Source organism: Salarias fasciatus, chromosome 22 (genome assembly GCF_902148845.1).
Source record: "Salarias fasciatus chromosome 22, fSalaFa1.1, whole genome shotgun sequence".
NCBI lineage: Eukaryota > Metazoa > Chordata > Actinopteri > Blenniiformes > Blenniidae > Salarias > Salarias fasciatus.
In genome coordinates this window covers 10389132-10411977 of record NC_043765.1, presented here as the reverse complement: position 1 = coordinate 10411977, position 22846 = coordinate 10389132, and the positions used below count along the sequence as shown (strand labels likewise).

At 43.8% G+C, this 22846-nt stretch overlaps 1 protein-coding gene across 1 annotated transcript in view; it reads left to right on the top strand.

Annotated features, from left to right (window-relative positions):
• Positions 1–17042, top strand: part of LOC115409076 (major histocompatibility complex class I-related gene protein-like) — a 37823-nt gene extending 20781 nt beyond the window's left edge. The window contains exons 4-10 of the mRNA XM_030120069.1: positions 7095–7361; positions 10331–10612; positions 10811–11125; positions 13076–13177; positions 13307–13324; positions 13465–13508; positions 16824–17042. Coding sequence (XP_029975929.1) covers positions 7095–7361; positions 10331–10612; positions 10811–11125; positions 13076–13177; positions 13307–13324; positions 13465–13487 — 1007 coding nt within the window. The 3' untranslated portion in view covers positions 13488–13508; positions 16824–17042. The remainder of the gene's footprint in view (positions 1–7094; positions 7362–10330; positions 10613–10810; positions 11126–13075; positions 13178–13306; positions 13325–13464; positions 13509–16823) is intronic.
• The last annotated feature ends 5804 nt before the right edge of the window (positions 17043–22846 follow it).

Sequence of the window (22846 nt, the reverse complement as noted above, 5' to 3'; positions counted from 1 at the left end):
CAATATTCAGTATTATCAAACAATTCCTATTGATATTAATTTCTGTCTTGTGCAAAAAACAAACAAAAATAAGAATACTCAGGCTGAGTCCAAAACAGCTCATTCAGCTTTTTAAACTGACAGCTGCCCTAAAATTTTAAAGTGCATTCAAAGGAGGGCAAAACAGCAATTTCAGAATACAGTCACTTTTTTTTTTTTTTTTTTTTTTTTTTTGCATGGACGTGGTGCTGTTTTAATACACCAGCTCCGCTTGGCAGTGCAGACTTTGCACCGAGCTCTTCCCTTTTTTCGTTTAAAATTGTCCCAAACTTTTGACATTTTCTGGCGTTTTCTTTGTTGCGCTTCCTCCTTTTCGCCAGCATTTTCTTCATTCTGCTCTTCAACGCGCCGCGTCCGACGCGTCCACGTCTCGTCGCTGGTGGAACGCGCGTTCCCATTTGTTTTCAACTGTATTTTGACGCAGCTCCATTTCTCGCTAGAGGTGGGCGATGCTCCGAATTTTGGTATCGATCCGATACCAAGTAAACACGATACCAATACCGATACCGATACTTTTTTACTAGGTTTTTAAAAAAAAAAATTAAGTTTTTATTTTTATTTTACATACATCACAGGTAGCAGTTCCGCTGTCTGACACTCTGAAGTAGCTCCTAACAGTTCCTGCTCCTGTTCCTCATCTTAAATTTGCCATTAATGAACCAGTCTGTCTGTCTGATCAGCAGCAGGAGGAGGAGAGCTGCACAGTGAGCCTGAGTGAGCTGAGAGAAGGAGGAGCTATTTGTAATCACCTCACCTGGAAAATAAAACACGGGGCCAAGATTTTAACCAAATATAAGAACAGTTTTTATCAAAAAACACAAGATTACTACAACAATGTCAACATTTCAATAAAAATAATTCCTTTTGCCTTTTTCACACACAGAAAATGTCAATACTGAAAATATAATTTAAAAAAAATGTAACAGTATAAGCAGTACAACAAAAAGTCCCATCACCCACAGGCATTCATGGAAAAAAAGTCATTAGTGCAAATAAGGTGCAAAATACTATTGGCTCTTTGCTCTTTTGTCACTGAGCTTATACCCTGAGGTCGCTTTTAGCCCCTGGATATCGTGAGCAGTTATACTACAGTAAATGAAAATACCTGAAAATGCACAGCAACAACACGATAAACAAAACTTTAAAAACACACAAGCTGTGTCAAGACAGCATCTTCAGAGTCACATGCTGAACCACATTAAGCAACTCCAGACATCAGTGTAAATATACTGTAAACTCTAGCTGGCCGTCATTCACCACCACCTTTGATATATATATTATATTTTTTTAGTTCCATGAACACAATCAGGATTTATTTCAATTGACTGAATATATGAAAATACTTTAATCACTGCTGAAATGACATCTTTGACCACCAATTGAAAAGCAACGTCAAATTATGCTGGAAATACCAAAATCTTAACTTGGCTTCTCTGAAACACTCCCTGGATGTTTGGAGGCTTCTGCTTTTAAAAGTTTGTGCAGATTGGTGGAGTTACCGCAGCAGCCAATCACCTTCATGCACACATGATGCAGTGTCTTTGTCTGAAGCTGTGGAATAAGTCCACACAGCGCATCTTTACTCTCTCTCTCTCTCTCTCTCTCTCTCTCTCTCTCTCTCTCTCTCTCTCTCTCTCTCTCTCTCTCTCTCTCTCTCTCTCTCTCTCTCTCTCTCTCTCTCTCTCTCTCTCTCTCTCTCGCTGCTCTGACAGGGCAGTGAAGAGCAGAGGGAGGAGGAAGCGGCGCAGAGCGCGTTAACGAGCGTCTGAGCCCTGAAGTGAGCTGAGGTCTGACAGAGAGGCTGCGCTGACTCTGCCAGAGCAGAAAGAATAATATCCATCTCAACGTGCTGGTATCGATCGATACCAATACTAACTTTGGTATCAATACTATCGATATTTGGATCGATCCGCCCACCACTATTTCTCGCGTCGTTTCACCGCGCTGTGCTCCGTGGCTGTGTTCGAAACATCATACTTACCTACTACTCATACTGACTTATTGAGTATGCAGTGTGTTTACACTGGCAGTATGCGATTTTGAGTATGCGAGAAGTTCCCGGATGCATACTGCATTCTCCAGAAATGTTGAGTATACATCGTGTGTTCACTACTCATACTGAAATTACCCAAGATGCAACGCGACGGACCGCGGTTGCGCCAGACAGAGCTTGCGGCGCCTGGCGGCCGGCGGGTGTGGTGGTATGGGTGGCCGTTTGTGCCATACATCGCCTGGTACAAAACGCCGTTAAGAACGGCGCTTTTGACGCCGAACGCCACCAGGCGCTTTTATTTTGAAACGCCTTCCGGCGTCTCAAACGCCGAGCGCCGCCAGGCGCTTGAAAACTGAGTGAGGAACTTTTTTCCATATATGTTTTCTTGTCCACATGACGTTTGATATATTAAATGTATTAAAATATATTTTTTCCTTTCTAATCAATTTTTCAAAACTCAAATGTTTAAAAATGAATCTGAGATTCTCTCTTTAGGGTCTATGTTTGTCTGTTACAACTTTACATTCTCAGTACAATTCAGTTTTTTCAAATAATATCTGAATGCATGATTAGAAGAAGTATTTGAAGATTTCTTTGTTTACACAAGACTCCTTTGTGGGGTTTTTTTCTATCACAAGGTGGGATTTATTTATTGTATTTATGAGAGTTAAAACATTTTCGGTGAAGGAATTTGATTCTACATAAATTTTGAAAATGTGATCTAACTTTTTCAAAAGTAAAAAATTCCCTGTGGGAACATTTACAATCCTTTTGTCCTGTTCTGACTATTCACAAACTTTAGCTGCTCTGAAAACATGTCAGATAAGTAAGTTTTTGAACATTTTCCACCCTATAACCCTGTAAGTCTCCTCATTAAGCTCACCCCTGATCAAAAGTATTTATTTTTTTGTTTTTAAACATTTGAGTTTTGAAAAATTGATTAGAAAGGAAAAAATATATTTTAATACATTTAATATATCAAACGTCATGTGGACAAGAAAACATATATGGAAAAAAGTTCCTCACTCAGTTTTCAAGCGCCTGGCGGCGCTCGGCGTTTGAGATGCCGGAAGGCGTTTCAAAATAAAAGCGCCTGGCGGCGTTCGGCGTCAAAAGCGCCGTTCTTAACGGCGTTTTGTACCAGGCGATGTATGGCACAAACGGCCACCCATATTAAAGCGCCACCAGGCGCTTGAAAACTGAGTGAGGAACTTTTTTCCATACATGTTTTCTTGTCCACATGACGTTTGATATATTAAATGTATTAAAATATATTTTTTCCCTTCTAATCAATTTTTCAAAACTCAAATGTTTAAAAACAAAAAAATAAATACTTTTGATCAGGGGTGAGCTCAATGAGGAGACTTACAGGGTTATAGGGTGGAAAATGTTCAAAAAATTACTTATCTGACATGTTTTCAGAGCAGCTAAAGTTTGTGAATACTCAGAACAGGACAAAAGGATTGTAAATGTTCCCACAGGGAATTTTTTACTTTTGAAAAAGTTAGATCACATTTTCAAAATGTATGTAGAATCAAATTCCTTCACCGAAAATGTTTTAACTCTCATAAATACAATAAATAAATCCCACCTTGTGATAGAAAAAACCCCACAAAGGAGTCTTGTGTAAACAAAGAAATCTTGAATGGTTGAGCCTATATTTCTTTCCTTCTCTCCTTCTATTTTGTAATAACAGATTGTAATAATACCTACACATTGTGCAATAAATTATCTTTTTGACCCCAGGCTTGTGACTTCGCAATTGAGAGGAATACATGAAGCCCACTGGTGTGACGATCCAGGAAAAGCAGTGTTCCTTTCTGACAGCAGCCTGCTTGGTGGCTCCCCAGATGTCATGGTGTCCAATGACTGCATCATTGAGATAAAATGTCCCTGCAGCCAGAAATAACATGTTTATAAGTGAAATAATTATCTGTGCCTTTGTACCAGTTAAACTGTTGTTTTATATTGTGTGATTTATTATTAAAAATATAAGCAGTAACAAAATAAAACAAATTTTGTCACAATAAATTAAGCGGGAGCCACATAACCAGTGTGAAGATTTGTGTTTAAGTAGTTCAGCATCCCTGACACTTACTGCCAAACGAATATTCAAATACTTCTTCTAATCATGCATTCAGATATTATTTGAAAAAACTGAATTGTACTGAGAATGTAAAGTTGTAACAGACAAACATAGACCCTAAAGAGAGAATCTCAGATTTATTTTTAAACATTTGAGTTTTGAAAAATTGATTAGAAAGGAAAAAATATATTTTAATACATTTAATATATCAAACGTCATGTGGACAAGAAAACATATATGGAAAAAAGTTCCTCACTCAGTTTTCAAGCGCCTGGTAGCACTTTAAAAGCGCCTGGCGGCGCTCGGCGTTTGAGACGCCGGAAGGCGTTTCAAAATAAAAGCGCCTGGTGGCGTTCGGCATCAAAAGCGCCGTTCTTAACGGCGTTTTGTACCAGGCGATGTATGGCACAAACGGCCACCCATAGTGATCCACGGTCGCCCGCCGCCAAAGCCCGACCGGGCCTGGAGGCTGGGCTGCTGGGTCGGGGGAACCGACTGCCGCGGCCACGGCGCTGAGCGCCGTGCCGGGCGGGAGGGTTTGTGTGGGTTTGTGGTCCGGGGTTCCTGTGTGCTCTGCTTCTCTCTCTGCTTCTCTGACTCCTCCTGCTGGAGCCGCTCACTGCAGCTGGCTCACATATCGCCAAATTCGTCCGAACAAAATCATAACCGGCTGGTATTCGGACAAATAAACGACACGCTCGGGCTCTAAACCAACACTTTGTCGCCTAATTTAAAAAAAAATCTCGATGAAGTTGTACATTTGAAGAGTTTAGAGCTAAAGTGAAATCAGCTTTAGCAGATCGATTTCGGCTCGGGGAGGAGTGCAATGCATCCTGGGTTATTATGTAGTTTGCTGTAGTGTAAACGCTTTGCATACTGTCTGATGGACTGAGTATGCAGGATGCAGTATGGGTAGTATGAGTATGGAAGGATGTAGGAGGGCCCACCGCGGCTCCAGCATGGAGGAGTCAGAGAAGCAGGGAAGCAGGAGAGAAGCAGAGCACACAGGAACCCCGGACCCGCCACGAGGCCCCCCCGCCTGGCACGGCACTCAGCACCGTGGCCGCAGCAGTCGGTTCCCCCGACCCAGCAGCCCAGCCTTCAGGCCCGGTCGGGCTTTGGCGGCGGGCGACCGCTGATCACACCGCCGGCCGCCCCCGCCACTCCGACCGGCTCCCCGCTGAGCCGCTGGGGCAGCAGGACCTACGGCGGTCCCAGCGGTCCTACGGAGCGGGCCCGCCCCGGGTGTCGCACCGAGTCGGTTCCGGAGGTCCGGCGGCGGACCCCCGGGCCCCCCGGTGCGGCGGGCCCGCCAGCGAGCGCAGAGTTTCTCACACCCTCCGGGGCTGGACTCAGATGGCGGGGCCAGCCCCCCCACCACACCTGCCGGCCGCCAGGCGGTGCAAGCTCTGTCTGCCGCAACCGCTGTCCGTCGCGTTGCATCTTGGGTAATTTCAGTATGAGTAGTGAACACACGATGGCTGCTCAACATTTGTGGAGAATGCAGTATGCATCCGGGAACTTCTCGCATACTCAAAATCGCATACTGCCAGTGTAAACACACTGCATACTCAATAGGTTAGTATGAGTAGTAGGTAAGTATGCGGTTTCGAACACAGCCCATCTGCTTGCTGCATGTCCGTGCGTCTTACACTCTCGTGCGGAAACATGCTGCGCTTTAGTTCCGGGCGCTACACGCTAGCGGTTTCATGGTAGTTTCACTGTACACTATTAATAAACGAATCCTCGAAGCAACAGAGTTTAATTCGAAGCTTTATAATCGAATTATTCGATTTTTTCGATGAATCGTTTCAGCCCTAGTAATGTTGAACTCCTGTCCGCGCTCATTCAGACTGCTTGGTTTGAAAAGAACTGCCAGCTTTGTTGGACATTTTAAATCTTTGTCCACTTAAAAGAAGAAGTGTGTTCAGGTGTGATGAGTTCCTGGATGTGGAGAGAATGTTCTCAGCTGGAGGCAGAATCTCCACTGCAGAGAAGTTCTGAGCCTCTTCTGACTGAAACACTAAATGCTGTCTGAGTTTCCAGCAGCAGAAAGAGTTTCTCTCTCTTCTCACCGTCCATCATTCTGGATCTCTGACGGTTTGTTCCAGAAAGTGTCTCCATGTCTGTTCTCCACGGCTCTCTGCTGGAATTCTGGGAAATTCTGTCTGATTTTCCAAAGTAATCCTGCTCAGTAATCCCTGTTTTGATCAGATATCCCTGTAATGAGATTACATTTATGTACTGTAACAGATTCCAGTTCCATTGTTTGTATCCTGATGACGTCACGCCGTTCAGTTCAGTTCAGTTTGATTTGTCCAACATTTCAAAACGGCTCCAGTTGAACCAAAGAGCTTCACAGAAGGTCAAAAGGAAGAAGAAATGAAAAAGGCTGAGCTGAACATATTTCTAACAGACCAGACCAATCAGACTCCAGATGTTCTCCAGTCCAGCTGCTGCTGACAGCCTGAGAGGAGAGGAGGGTTTCAGTCTGGACCTGAACTGTCCTCCAGACTGAGGCTGGAGCTGAATGGAGTTTAGTTTCATGGAGGAACCTGACTGAGTGTCTTCCACCCAGCAACACTCACTCTGAATTCTCATTGGTTCAAACAGCTTCAGCCTCTTCTGGCTCCTTTCATTTCCTGCTTCTTCTTCTCCACATGAAGAACAGTGACTTGTGTTTCTGCTGCTGGTAGAAGTGAGTTTCTAGTGAGCTGGAATCAGTCAGTGAGTTGAAGAGTTGATCAGTGAGAAGAAAGTGAGCTTTGATTGGTCTCATCAAGTGTTTCCAACCAGAGGAAGTGAAGAAAAGAGTGAAGAGATGCTCTTTGAATCTCATGGATTCAGGCTTTAAAGCAGCTCAACACTTTACACAAGAAAAGGAAGAAGCAGCCAGATCAGAGGGAAACAGCAAATGTCCAATCAGGCTGGACTGTCAGTGTTATTGATTGATTTACTCTCTTCTCTTTCTTCCAGACATTCACTCTCTCAAGTATTTCTTCACTGCAGCCTCCAATGTTCCAAACTTTCCAGAGTTTGTGAATGTTGGTTTGGTGGATGAAGTTGAGATTTCTCACTATGACAGCAACACCAGGAGAAAAGTTCCCAAACAGGACTGGATGAATAAAGTCACAGAAGAAGATCCAGAGTACTGGGAGAGATACACTGAAAGGAATTTGGGACGTCAGCAAACCTTCAAAGCAAACATCGAGATCTTGAAGCAGCATTTGAACCAAACTGGAGGTTTGATTGAACTTTGTCTTTTTCCTGATCCTGTCTTCACTGAATCCACACACACACACACACACACACACACACACACACACACACACACACACACACACACACACACACACACACACAGCTTGCTGGTCAGGTCAGATCCAGTCCTCCTCCAGTAGAATCAAAGCAGATCCATAGAGAAATGTGAGAGCTGCTTTGTGAAATTCAAAGAAAACTTTTTCCAAACAGAGTTTGAATGAAAACTCCCAGTTTGTCTCTTGTTCTTTGAGCTTTGAGTCAGCAGCAGCAGCAGCAGCAGCAGCAGCAGGGGTGAAGTGGTTAGCACTGTCCCCTCACAGCAGGAGGACCTGGGTTGGATTCCTTTCTCTCCTCAGACTTTCTCCCAGCTCAGTGTGATGCTCACACACTCCATTCAGGCTGCTGACTGTTGACAGGAAGCAGATCAATATGTCCCACTGATCCTGAGTCAGCGTCAGCAGCCCGTTAGCTCCAGCAGCTGCTCAGCAAGGAGCTAACGGGCTGCTGAGCAACCAGGCTAACCTTCAGCTAGCTGCTGAAAGGAGCTAGCTTCAGCTAGCCTATTAGCTAAACTAGCTTCAATGTCAGCTACCTTGTTAGCTAAACTAGCTTCAATGTCAGCTAGCCTGTTAGCTAAACTAGCTTCAATGTCAGCTAGCTGGTTAGCTAAACTAGCTTCAGTGTCAGCTAGCTTGTTAAAGAAGCCCAAAGGTCAGAAACTTGTTAAATAACCAAGCTTTAACATCTGCAGCTTGTTACATAACCTAGCTTAAACAGCAGTTAGCTTGGTCAAAAAGCTAGCTTAAACATTAGCTAGCATGTTGAACTAGCTAGCTTAAATGTCATCTAGCATGTTAAATTAGCTATTTAATACGTCAGCCAGCATGTCAAATAGGATAGCTTAAACTTCATTTAGTTTGTGAACTAAGCTAGCTTAAACATCAGTTAGCTTGTTGTAGAAGCGAGCTGAAAACGCTAAGTTAAACATTCACTAGCATGTTAACAAGCTCACTTAAACATCAGCTAGCATGTTAAATAAGCTAGCTTAATCATCTGCTAGCATGTTATTAAAACTAAAAACATTTGCTACACGATAAATAAAATTCGCCTAAACATCTGTACATACTAGATTAAAAATCTGCTACCTTGTTAAAAACCAGCTTGAACATCTGCTAACATATTAAATAACCTAGCCTAAACATCAGCTAGCTTGATTAAAAACAGTTAGCTTAAACATCTATTAGCATGCTAACAACTTGCTTAACCATCTGCTAGCTTGTGAACAACTAGCTTAAATGTTTGCGAGCTTCATAAAAAACTAGCTAACCATCTGCTAGCTTGTTAAAAACTAGCTTAAAAAATCTGCTAGCTTGTTAAAAAACTAGCTTAAACATCTGCTAGCTTGTTAAAAACAAGCTTAAACATCTGCTAGCTTGTTAAAAACAAGCTTAAACATCTGCTAGCTTGTTTAAAAGTAGCTAAACATCTGCTAGCTTGTTGAAAAACTAGCTTAAACATCTGCTAGCTTGTTAAAAACTAGCTTAAACATCTGCTAGCTTGTTAAAAAACTAGCTTAAACATCTGCTAGCTTGTTAAAAACTAGCTTAAACATCTGCTAGCTTGTTTAAAACTAGCTAAACATCTGCTAGCTTGTTAAATAAGCTAGCTTAATCATCTGCTAGCATGTTATTAAAACTAAAAACATTTGCTACACGATAAATAAAACTAGCCTAAACATCTGTACATGCTAGCTTAAAAATCTGCTACCTTTTTAAAAACCAGCTTGAACATCTGCTAACATATTAAATAACCTAGCCTAAACATCAGCTAGCTTGATTAAAAAAACTAGCTTAAACATCTGCTAGCTTGTTAAAAAACTCGCTAAACATCTGTTGGCTTGATTAAAAAAAACAAGCTTAAACGTCTGCTAGCTTATTAAAAAAACTAGCTTAAACATCTGCTAGCTTATTAAAAACTAGCTTGAACATCTGCTAGCTTGTTAAAAAACTAGCTTAAACGTCTGCTAGCTTCTTAAAAACTAGCTTTAACATCTGCTAGCTTATTAAAAACTAGCTTAAACATCTGCTAGCTTATTAAAAACTAGCTTAAACATCTGCTAGCTTGTTAAAAAACTAGCTTAAACGTCTGCTAGCTTCTTAAAAACTAGCTTTAACATCTGCTAGCTTATTAAAAACTAGCTTAAACATCTGCTAGCTTAATAAATAAAACTAGCTTAATTATCTGCTGGCTTGGTAAAAACTAGCTTAAACGTCTGCGAGCTTGTTAAATAACGAGCTTAAACATCTGCTAGCATGTTAAAGAAGCTAGCTAAACATCTGCTAGCATGTTAAAGAAGCTAGCTAAACATCTGCTAGCATGTTAAAGAAGCTAGCTAAACATCTGCTAGCATGCTAAAGAAGCTAGCTAAACATCTGCTAGCATGCTAAAGAAGCTAGCTAAACATCTGCTAGCATGTTAAAGAAGCTAGCTAAACATCTGCTAGCAAGTTAAAGAAGCTAGCTAAACATCTGCTAGCATGTTAAAGAAGCTAGCTAAACATCTGCTAGCATGCTAAAGAAGCTAAATGAAATGTGAGGACGACACATTCCAGTCACATGAGAGCGTTGTGAAGTCGGGCTCAGACTGGAGGAAATCCAGAGTTTCTGTTGCTTCCTCACATCAATGTGAATCTCACTTCAAGACTTTTCAACAAAGTGTCCAAACATTTGACTGCAGCCATTCAGAACCTCACTTCATTGCCTTTGTCTTCAGTTCCACTGAACAAAGTTGCTGAATGAATCCAAACCACTGATTGATGATGAAAAAGCTGCGACGCGTCAACATGGAGCTGAATCCAGAAGAAATCCATCAAGTCAGAGTCCTGATCACACACCAACACTCACTCACTGTGTGTGTGTGTGTGTGTGTGTGTCTGTCTTTCTGTCTCTCAGGTGTTCACATCTACCAGTGGATGGTCGGTTGTGAATGGGACGATGAAACTGATGAAGTGGTGAATGCATTTGATCAAGATGGTTACGATGGAGAAGATTTCATCTCTTTCGACCTGAAGACAGAAACATGGATCACTCCAGTTCCTCAGGCTGTTCCCACCAAACACAAGTGGAACAGTAACAAAGCAGAGATGGATTATCGTAAGCACTACCTGACCACAGAATGTGTTGACTGGCTGAAGAAGTATGTGGAGTTTGGTCGGAGCTCACTGATGAGAAAAGGTAAAATGTTTGGAGTTTGTCTCTCAGCTTCTCTTCTTTCATGCTGCTCTCAGCATCTCCTCTCCTCTCTCCATCTGGCCTTCCTTCATCCCTCTTTCCATGGCCCGTCTCTTCCTGGCTGCAGTGGCTGACATGAGAGAGAAAGAGTGTAGAGAAGAATCCAGTAAAGTGTGAGGTGTCTTCCTGCTTGTTCTCCAGATCTTCCCTCAGTGTCTCTCCTCCAGAAGACTCCCTCCTCTCCGCTCACCTGCCACGCTACAGGTTTCTACCCCGACAGAGCCGACTTGTTCTGGAAGAAAGACGAGGAGGAGCTCCATGAGGACGTGGTCAAAGGAGAGATCCTCCCCAACCATGACGGGAGCTTCCAGATGAGCGTTGATCTGGATCTTTCAGGGCTCAAAGATGAAGACTGGGGGAGGTACAGCTGTGTGTTTCATCTGGCTGGAGGACAGGAAGTCTCCAAGAGACTGGACAAACGGGACATCAGGACCAACTGGAAGACAAATGATGGAGGTCAGAGACTCTTCATTTCACTCTCATTCTCTCCTGTGTCTTTTGTTCCGTTCTGATGTTTCTCTTTGTTGACAGCAGCTTCACTCCTATCAGTGTGTTTTTATCTGCTCAACAGTTCAAGAAGCTCAATAACTTCCTGCTTTTTCTGAGTTTCTCTTGAAAAGTTTTTCTCACCTCCGTCCAGTTTTTCTGCTTGTTTTGGTTTTGATTCTCTGAATTCCTGTTTTCTGCTCACATCATTCCGTGACTCTGTGTCTGAGGAGCTCATCTGAAGAAGGAACAATCTGCTCTTTTTTATTTTTTATGTATGATTTATTTCTGAAATTTGAACAGAAAGACGAGCAAGTGGATAACATCAGTATCAAGTGTCAAAGGCTTGCAGGAAACGATATTAATCCACAGATACTAAGAGATACATCTTAAATGTGGCGAGTAAATAAACCATCTCCACTGAGAGCAGTGATCAGAGCTGCTCCTGTTCTAACAACAGATCCAAGTGTTTTCTGAGATGGGCTCACAGGGCGTGGATGGAGAACCATGGTCTCAGGTCATGGGGTTGGTTCCATTGTCAGTGACAAGACGTGGTGTAGAGAGGGCGTCCATTATAGAGGCATCCGGAGTGTTGGAAGAGTCAGGGAAGTGCTTGTTGATGAAGTCTGGAGCTTACAAATACCTAAAAAAGTGACAGTTGGACAAATTAAATTTGAATGATTAATCGAGCAAATGAGGCCAAAATGCCCTCCACAGAGAAGTCCTTCACAGAGGCAAGTCTGTGGCTCTGCCACATCGAAATGATCCATCGATGAATGATGGTGGAAACAGAGGCTTCAGATCCAACGGTGAGTGAAGAGGGATTCTCAGGAAACCACAATGTTTCTTCACTTCAGCCCAGATTTGAAGGCAGTTTTTAACCATGACGTTGTCAGTATATGATGGAGGAGATCGTTTTGAGGGAAGACACAAAGGTGAGAGTAAAGAAGCTGAATCTCACGATGCCTCCTCCACTGGCAGCCAGGTCGGCCTCCCACCATTGCCACACCAGAGCAGCATTGTGGGAACATTTACAGACCAGTAATAGTACAGAAAATCTGCCAATGCAAGACCGCCAGAGTCCTTGCTTTTCTGTAAGAAGGTTTTTCACATTCTGGGAGGTTTTTTGTTCCACAGAAACTGTGAGATTGAACTGTCAAGAGACTGGAAACATTTTGGGGGATAAACATCGGAATGCATTGAGAAAGATACAAAAATCTGGGTAATCCACTCATTTTGATCCAACTAATCCTGCCAGCCAAGGAGAGAGGCGTCACAGACCAGCGGTGTTTATCTTGAGTGAGCAGCTCGAGCCTTGGGATGAAGTTCGCCTTATGGAGGTCAGAAAACTCCTTTGTTCTCTGAATCCCCAAATATTTGAAACTTTGCAGAGCAGGGCAGCCCTGCCTGGTTCCACGACTAAGGGGGAAATATTTAGAATGATCATTATTTGTACGGACACGTGCCAGTGGTGAGGAATATAACAACTGCACCGAGGATATAAATTTACCACCAAAACCAAAATGCTCTAAAGTGTAGAACAGAACGGGCCGCTCCACCCGATCAAAGGCCTTTTCTGGATCCATTGTGATGACAAATTCTGAGTATTAGATGGAGAGGGTGAATATACGAGTTTAATAAGAATCTAATATTATGGTAGGAATGTCTTGTCTTAATCTCATCTGTCCTGTCTGATCACAATAATTACAGTGGGCATGATGGACTCGATTCGTTTTGCCAACATTTTTGCTGCCATTTTAACAGCAGAAGAATCTGCTCTGATAACACAATCCACTGCTTCTGCTGTTTCTATGAGGCAGGAGAGGATTATTGATCAGGGGAGACGACCTCTGACAATCCATCTGGAATCTAGATGATGGAAACAGAGACACTCCTCACTGACCAGCTGTTTCTCTGCAGGGTTTCCCACTGGAGCTGCTGCTGGAGGAGTGTTGGGAGCGATTGCTGTTGTGGTCCTGGCAGGCATTGGATTCATCATCTACAAGAAGAAACATCCTAACGGTAAAGTAGAAACTCTCCTTTCCTCATCAGGATCATTGATGTGTGTGTGTTGAACCTGAAGGAGGGTTTGGAGTGGAAAAGAGTGGTCGTCATAGTAACCTCCTCCCTCTTTCTCCTGCTGTTTTTCAGGGTCCAGTAGTACCAGCAGTGAGTACTTTCCTATTTCCTTTCATCAGGATGTTTCAGTGTTGTTTGATGTTCCTTTCTGTTGTTTCTGCCTTCAAGCTGACTTCTTGCTTTGGAACATGTTTCATGTGTTTCCAACAAGTTCTGCTCTTTGTTTCCAGCCTCTGAAACTTCCTCTTCATGAGAAGATCCAGCCGTGAAGAAAGTGAGTCCATCAAGTGAAGCATGTCAGAAATCAGCCGTACACTGCAGAAACACTCCTCCTTCAAATGAGACAAATATTCTTCAATTTCATCAAATTTTCTTGTTTTCAGCAGAAATTCTCCCAGTAGTTTCAGCAACATTTGCTTCTCTAGAATTCTTCAAACTATCAAATGAATCAAACTGCTTTGAGCTGAAAACGGACAGAAATGTCCAAAATTCTAGAAAACAGTTCTTCTTCCAAGTAGAGTCCTGGTTGATCTTCAGAAGTGTTCTCAGAATGAGCTCTGTTTCCTTCATCAGGCTGATTAGTTCAGTTTCATTTTGGGACATTTGACTCGTGACGAGGAAAGACTGGATCTATATTTTGAGGACAGAGGATTCTAGATTTCCCTGCCCTTCAGCCAGCAGCAGGAATATGGAACATTCACAACACTCCTTGTTTTATATGTGCAATATGTGGAACTCGGGGCCTGCAGGACAATTTCCATCACTGCAGCAGAATTCCCCTCCCATGATGCCTTGCTGAAGTTCTGATGCTGCTTAACTGATGGTCTTAACTGGACGTTGCCGCCTCTTCCCTCCTCTGGCTCAAACTCACACAGAGAATCTGGAAGCCCCGCCTCCTTCCTGAAGCTACTTCCTGTGTGGGAGGAGCTTATGGAGTAATTCCACCTGATTCTGATTTTATTGCTTCCAGAAGCCTCACAGTTCAAGTTTCCGGTCTGTATCTGCTGTAGAGGTCAAATGAGAGCCACAGAGGTCAAAGGTCACAGCAGGCTTCATGTCTCAGCTGGGCCTCAGAGGGGTCATGACCTTTTGGAGCTCCTCTAAAGGACGGTCTGGCTCTAGTCTTCTTCCAAGCCTCACTGCTGAAGAAGAACAAAGAGGCTTTGAGTTCTGGAAGATTTGATCAAGACCACAATGCAGGAGCTTCATGTAGGGACACACACACACACACACACACACAAGTGTGTGTGCTGTTGGTGTGTGTGAGCGGCTCCGTCATGAGTGTGTTGACGTGTGGCTGTGGGAGTGACGGGGTCAGCTCACAGCTGCTGGCTGCTTTGTGCCAGACTTCACTCCACAATCTGTTTATTAATTTTCCATTTTAAGAAACAGACAACAAACAAGTAAAGCACAATACAAATAACACAAGAATAATCTAAAACAAACAAGACAAAATGAAAACTCAAGAAGACAAAAAACACAAAAGGCAAAAAGAAAGAAAAAAAAAAACACCCAAAATAAGATCTGCGGTAAATAAAATATTGATTAAATCAGTATATGCATAAAGTATTCAACATACATGTATTTCAATAAACAATGTATACAAATGTGTCGATCATTGCATTCTAAGTCCATAGTTCGGTCACCATCGTCATCTTTGGTTCTGGCTCATCAGTAGTCCAGCTCCGGAACTAAGAAATGGATGAATATTATGGCGCTATAAAAGCGATTACAACAGTCCTTGTCCAGTTCTGTGTATTTACACATTATGGCCCTTCATGAAGTCTTGGAAAGAAGACCACAACTTGTCAAAATCTTCCATCTTTCCTCTGGCTATATAGGTCAGTTTTTCCATTGCCAAATTAGATGACATCTCTGCGATCCATTGGTCAGATGTCGGTCTCTGGACCTCCTTCCATTTCAGAGCAATTGCACGTTTAGCTTGTAACAAACAAAAATGGATTAATTTACGTTCCTTTACAGTTGCTGGAAAATCTTCAGGGTATATGTGCAAAAGGCATATTTTAGCTTCAACTGGAATATTCTTTCCTGTAAAAACGGAGATTAAGTTGAGAACCTCTTTCCAGAATATCTGCAGGTTTTGGCAGCTCCACATGCAGTGTAACAGCGGACCAGCTTCATCCGTACATTTGATGCAGTGATCAGGAATACTTGGATTAAAGTGATGTAGTTTAACAGGTGTGATATAGGTTCTAAGCAGCCATTTATATTGTAAAAGTTTGCATCTTGTATTTATTGTTTGACTTTGGGCTAGAAGGCAAGTTTCCTCCCAATCCTCCACACTGATATCTGACTGTAGATCATTTTTCCATGCAGACAGACAGGAAAGAGAGTTCTCTTTAGAAGTTGCTAATAACAGACTGTAAAGGGTGGAGATTTGACCAGTATCATGTACGCGCTTAACCATAACTTCTTCAATGGTTGATAACAAGGGTTCTGAGGTTGTTTTAATTTGGGAATATATATAGCTTCTCAATTGCAAATATTTTAAATGATGCTCCCTAGGTAAATTAAATTTTTCTTTTAATTGTGTGAATGACATTAAAGTGCCCTCATCGTACAAATCTTTTATTTTGCTTAGTCCTTTCTCCATCCAATGTCTGAATCCCATATCGCACCTCCCAGGGGTAAAGTTTTCATTTCCCCATATAGGTGTGAAACAAGAAAGTTTGGGGGTGTCATCTAAAAATGTGTGGGCTTCATGCCATATTGTTAGAGTGTTTTTAAGGAATGGATTCTGTGTGTGTTTTTTGAGTATCTTGGCTTGTGCTGAGTAGAGGTATTGAGACAGTGGGAGTTCTATTGCATTGTTTTCTATCTGAACCCAGGCTGGAATGTCCGTAGTAAGAAAGTAGTACATGGCTGTTCTGAGTTGGGCAGCCCAATAATACAATTTCATGTTGGGTAACTTAAGCCCGCCACGTTCATAGGGCAGGTAGAGAAGAGAAATACGTATTCCAGGGAGCTTGTTGTTCCATATGAAGCGGGTGAAGTTTCTCTTAAGAACAGAGAAAAGAGAGACTGGTAGAGGAAGCCTGAAAAAGATATAAAAACTTAGGCAGGACAGACATCTTTATAATATTTATACGTCCTATCATAGAGATGGGCATTAAGCTCCATTTCTCTAGAGATTCTTCTATGGCTTTAACCAGTGGGTCATAATTGATTGATATTATATCTGAATATATATATATGAAGAAGAACAAAGAGGCTTTGAGTTCTGGAAGATTTGATCAAGACCACAATGCAGGAGCTTCATATGGGGACACACACATACACAAGTGTGTGTGAGTCAGGTGTGTGAATGAGCGGCTCCGTCATGAGTGTGTTGTCAGTGTGGCTGTGGGAGTGACGGGGTCAGCTCACAGCTGCTGGCCGCTTTGTGCCAGACTTGGTTCTGAGACGTTGTTGTAATAAAGGAATAAAGCTTGTAAACGGAGCGCTGTGGAGTGTGTGTGTCCCCTGTGCTGCACCCAGTCATGGAAGTGATGAAAAGGCAGCTGGAGCCACAACGTGACTGTAGAAATCTTCTCCAGTGTTTCATCTTCTTCCTCTTCTCTCCTCCCAGAAGCCCCTAAAAGAAGCCCCCCCTGGACCAGATGTCTGGAGGGTTCCTCACTCCAGGAGCTCCAGAGAAGAGCATGAGGGACAGAGCTGAGCAGCAAACAGTAAAGTCCAGGGGGGGTTCTCTCCTCTGGATGCTGATGTGTTGCAGTGGAGGAAAGAACAGCTGGATCTTCCACTGCTTTCCAAACTGGCCTCCAGCTGCTGTCCATCCCTGCAACAAGTGTCCATCAGAGGAGAGCTGAGCTCAGCTGGTGACAGACAGCAGGAGCAGCACAGCAGTCTGCTTCTTCCTGAACATGTGGACCAGCTGATGCTCCTCCAGGAAAAGCCCACGCTCAGTCATATGAAGTGAAGCTCTCAGTGAGGGAGGATCGCCGACACCGCTGGACTTTTGGCCCCGATCGTCATCAGAGAGCTGTTTCTGTTTGGTGAACTTCTCTAGAAACCACATCAACATGTTGTTTTCCTCACTACCAGGGAGTGAGCAGTGTGGACTGGGCCCTCTGAACAGCTGATCTTCCTGGCTGGGTTCTGTTTCCAGCTGCTGTGTCTGTCAGTCACACTGGAGTTTTTACATTTCTTCCATGTGGAGCAGCTGCAGCTGTTTGCTTTGACTGAACGGATTGATAGATTTGAAATGTCAGATTCTCCTGTCCCTGCTCAGCCAGCAGCAGAGTGTGAGCTCCAGCACAGCAGTCTGGCAGGGAGCAGTGTGAGCAGCACTGGAGGAAGGTATTTCACTGAGCTCATTGCTGAAGCAGGAAACCTTCAGTTCTTCAGTTCAGCTGGAATTATTCTGTCAAACTTTGTTCAATGACAGACGGGGAGCAGCAGCAGGAGAAGGAGCTGAGAAAGGGACTGTTGGTGAACGCTCCATGTGTTTCTCTGCAGCTTTTTATCAAATCGCCTCAATAAATTGTTGAATGTTATTAAAAAAATGTCATGAAGCCAAATGTTTTGTCACTACTGTCCTCCTCTGATCCCCTTCAGAGGAACAGAGCAGAATGTGTCCACACTCTGGATTCCAGAAGAGATGCTGGGTTTGATCTTTTTATTAGAACTTCATATAAAATACAAGCTGTCAATGAGGAGGAAGAACAGACTGACCACAGCTGAGGAGCAGACATGAAGAAAGACACACACATTAGAAAACAGCTCAACTGAACAGTGTAGAACACACATCAGGAACATCAGGGCCATGAAGGGAGTCAGGAAGCAAGAAGATCACATTCAGAGCAACAGAAAGAAAAACCAGGATCCACTGCAGCAGAGAGCTGACCACTCAGTCTGGCAGCTGAAGACAAGAACATCTGACAGAGGAGAAACTAAGATCTGATTCTTCCCCGTGATCAGGCTCCTGGAACTCTAGAAAAGTCTGGAAACAGTCTAGAATAGTGTTTCTATATCCATGGATCATATAGATCCACACATGCAGACACAGAGACATTCCTCTGATCCTCCATAAATCTCTACAGACACATAGAAACATGGATCCAGACACACCAGCATCAATATGAGCTCAGAGACACAGTGGAGGCACAAACATCACATTCTCATTCAGACTAGACCAGGGGTCGGCGACCTTTAACCCCCAGAGAGCCATTTGGACCCGGTTTCCACGGAAAAGAAAACACTGGGAGCCGCAGATATTTCCTGATTTCTAAAATGAAGATAACACTGTAGATATTGTTTTTTACCTTCAGCTTTGTTCACAGTGGAGAACAGCTGCTCACACACGGATGAGGATCTGAAGGTGGACGGACTCCAGATGCAGATTTCTTCATCTTTCTGTGGTGTCGGGGACGGCAGTCCATGTTTCAGACTCTGGTTTGTCCGGTCTGGGAAGGTTCTCAGTATCACTCCATCTGTGGCTCTGAACCAGAGTGGCCTTCTGATGACAACATCTTCTACATCCTCTGTCAAGCTCTGAATCTGGACTCCCTCATGTCTTTGTCAGCGATGTCAGCAGCTCCAGCTCCAGATCAGGACGACTCACACCTGCAGATGCAGCCACGTTTATAGGTGCTGTAGGCAGGATTTTGCTAGTCAATGCTAATTTTTCTGTGTTTTCTCTGGATTAAATGTTAGAGTATCCATTGATAATCCTTTAGGAGTGCAGCATAATTGCACTACCGCGAGGGCGCAGCGTTTCCATCTGTCTCTGTTCTGAGCTGAAAAGGAGTCTCGACAGCTCCAGGTATCTTTGACCAATCAGAAGAGCCCCTGAGGCTCTAACCATGATTGGTCGAAGGGCGTTCGTCACACGTTCTTGTGGGAGGGGCTTAACTTGCAAAAGGGTGTGATGTCAGAGAAAACAGGACAGGATTGGCTGTGCTAGGTTTCAAATCACCATATTAGATGGGTCAAATCTAGCTTAGGTAAACCGAAGCAAGATGGCGGAGATGCTGAATCCTGCCTACAGCACCTTTAACAGGGATGGATGGATGGTGAGGGGCCTGATGGGAAGGACCAGGGGTTTTTTGGAGTCGCTTCCCAAACGATGAAACACTCTGAATTCATCAGCTTGTGAGCTTGTTTGAACTCCCTGAAAGTAGGGAAGTGAGACAGTGAGCCTCTCTGAACATCTCTGGATAAAACTGCAGCAGAGCGTTTCAGCACCTCTCCTCTGGACAGCGACCTCTGCAGGAGCTCACAGGAAGTGCTCTCCACCTCTTCTTCCGGGTCAAAGGGCTCCTGAGTGTGTTTCTAATGAGTTTCCAGTGAGAAGCTCTCCTCCCAGGCTGCTGGTGTGATGGACAGTGGTAACAGGAAGCTGGAGGCCGGTCCAGTCACATGGTGGACATCAGGGAGCAGATTCTACTGAGAGAGGAGATTACTTTCATTCAGGATCAGTCCCCTCATCACCACTGGCTCCTGCTCTGCCTCTGACTCAAAATCACATTTTAAAAATGATCTAAATTCTCAGCACAAATCCCTCTTTTCACAAAGCCTTCTGATCAGTCTGGCTCCGTTTCATTCATGTGGAGCTGAACCATCAAGGACTTCCAGGGAGTTTTTCACATGGAGCAGGTTGACACCCGACTCTTCATCAGTGATGATCAGTCATTTATGACCTGCAAGTCAATGGCTGAACAACACCGGCCTGTGAAAGTAATATATTACTTTCCCAACACTGATCTTCATGATATTCAATAATCTGATGGATCCAGTGATCAGTCCTACCTGCCCACTCTGGACTGCTGCTTGCTGCTGGATCTTGTTCCTGAGGGGCTAAAAAAACAAGGTTTTCCTCTTCTGTAGCGTCACATCAAACTGTTACTGAACTGATTTATCAAGTCAGACGACACAACGCCTCACAGTTCACTGACTGCTGGATTAAACTGAACTGTGGTTAAACTTCTGACCCGTTTCATCGTCCTCATCTGTTGTTCTGACCGGAGTTTCAGTGAAAAACTTGTCTCTGTTAGCATCTGTTTCCAGAGACGCTCCGAGCTTCTTCTGGGCCGCCGTTGCTTTTTCTGACCTGTTTCACACACGGCAGACCGAGCGGAGGTCCTGTCAGTGGAGGGAGGAGGCCCGGGACAACCCGGTCCAAGTATCAGACCGGCCCACCGGGAAGAGTCCCAGTCCTCCTGAGGAGCACTCTGGACCTGGCTGAGTGTGTGTGTGTGTTCTGGTACGTGCACACAGACGCAGAGTGTGACAAAGAAAATCTAATAAAAGAGTAAAGACTGAGGGATTTTGAAGAACTTTATTCAGCGGCTGAAAAATCAGAATAAATATGACTGAAAGAGCAAAAGCTGAGATGAAAGCAGCTCTAAAAGTCCTCTGAGGAACTGACACCATAAAGGAAAAAGCTCCTGGTTTCTGCTGTCAATATGAAGCAAAGTCCAAAACATTTCACCATCTGAGATCAAATAAAACCAAGAAAAGATCAGAAGGAAGTGATGAGAAGCAACAAGTGAATGAAGCAGATCAATAGTTTAGTCAGGAGGAAATCAGTGGAGGAGAGAAACTCGCTCAACACATCAGTTCTAATCCAGACTGTCTTCATGTCCATTGAAGCCCAAAGAGGATTTTCACTGAGTTGTCAGTGTGAGAACTGCTGCAGGATCCTCCTCCTCCAAAACATCTGATCCAAACACTCAAAGAGCCACAAGCTGCAGCAAGATTCCACCAAAGCAAAGTCAATCCACAGGGAGGAAGGAGCCCCGTCACGTTAACATGCTCTGCATGACTTGTTCTCCTGATGAAGAGGAAGTTTCAGATTCTAGAAAACAAAGAGCAAAACTTGTTGGAAACACATGAAACATGTTCCAAAGCAAGAAGTCAGCTTGAAGGCAGAAACAACAGAAAGGAACATCAAACAACACTGAAACATCCCGATGAAAGGAAATAGGAAAGTACTCACTGTTAGTGGCTCTGAACCCTGAAAAACAGCAGGAGAAAGAGTTAGGAGGTTACCATGACGACCACTCTTTTCCACTCCAAACCCTCCTTCAGGTTCAACACACACACATCAATGATCCTGATGAGGAAAGGAGAGTTTCTACTTTACCTTGAGGTCGTTTCTTCAAGTAGACGGCGAGTCCAACGCCTGCCAGGACGACCAGAACAGCAACAACAATTCCAACAGCAGCTCCAGTGGGAAACCCTGCAGAGAAACAGCTGGTCAGTGAGGAGTGTCTCTGTTTCCATCATCTAGATTCCAGATGGATTGTCAGAGGTCGTCTCCCCTGATCAATAATCCTCTCCTGCCTCATAGAAACAGCAGAAGCAGTGGATTGTGTTATCAGAGCAGATTGTTCCTTCTTCAGATGAGCTTCTCAGACACAGAGTCACGGAATGATGTGAGCAGAAAACAGGAATTCAGAGAATCAAAACCAAAACAAGCAGAAAAACTGGACGGTGGTGAGAAAAACTTTTCAGGAGAAACTCAGAAAAAGCAGGAAGTTATTGAGCTTCTTGAACTGTTGAGCAGATAAAAACACACTGATAGGAGTGAAGCTGCTGTCAACAAAGAGAAACATCAGAACGGAACAAAAGACACAGGAGAGAATGAGAGTGAAATGAAGAGTCTCTGACCTCCATCATTTGTCTTCCAGTTGGTCCTGATGTCCCGTTTGTCCAGTCTCTTGGAGACTTCCTGTCCTCCAGCCAGATGAAACACACAGCTGTACCTCCCCCAGTCTTCATCTTTGAGCCCTGAAAGATCCAGATCAACGCTCATCTGGAAGCTCCCGTCATGGTTGGGGAGGATCTCTCCTTTGACCACGTCCTCATGGAGCTCCTCCTCGTCTTTCTTCCAGAACAAGTTGGCTCTGTCGGGGTAGAAACCTGTAGCGTGGCAGGTGAGCGGAGAGGAGGGAGTCTTCTGGAGGAGAGACACTGAGGGAAGATCTGGAGAACAAGCAGGAAGACACCTCACACTTTACTGGATTCTTCTCTACACTCTTTCTCTCTCATGTCAGCCACTGCAGCCAGGAAGAGACGGGCCATGGAAAGAGGGATGAAGGAAGGCCAGATGGAGAGAGGAGAGGAGATGCTGAGAGCAGCATGAAAGAAGAGAAGCTGAGAGACAAACTCCAAACATTTTACCTTTTCTCATCAGTGAGCTCCGACCAAACTCCACATACTTCTTCAGCCAGTCAACACATTCTGTGGTGTAGTAGTGTTTGTACCGAGCCAACATAGCTTTGTCATTTTCCCACTGCTGTTTGGTGGGAACAGCCTGTTGAACTGGAGCGATCCATGTTTCTGTCTTCAGGTCCAGAACGAGGAAATCTTCTCCATCAAAGCCGTCTTGCCAATATCCGTTCACCACTTCATCAGTTTCATCGTCCCATTCACAACCGTACATCCACTGATAAACGTGAACACCTGAGAGAGAAGAACACACACACACACACACACACAGTGAGTGAGTGTTGGTGTGTGATCAGGACTCTGACTTGATGGATTTCTTCTGGATTCAGCTCCATGTTGACGCGTCGCAGCTTTTTCATCATCAATCAGTGGTTTGGATTCATTCAGTTACTTTGTTCAGTGGAACTGAAGACAAAG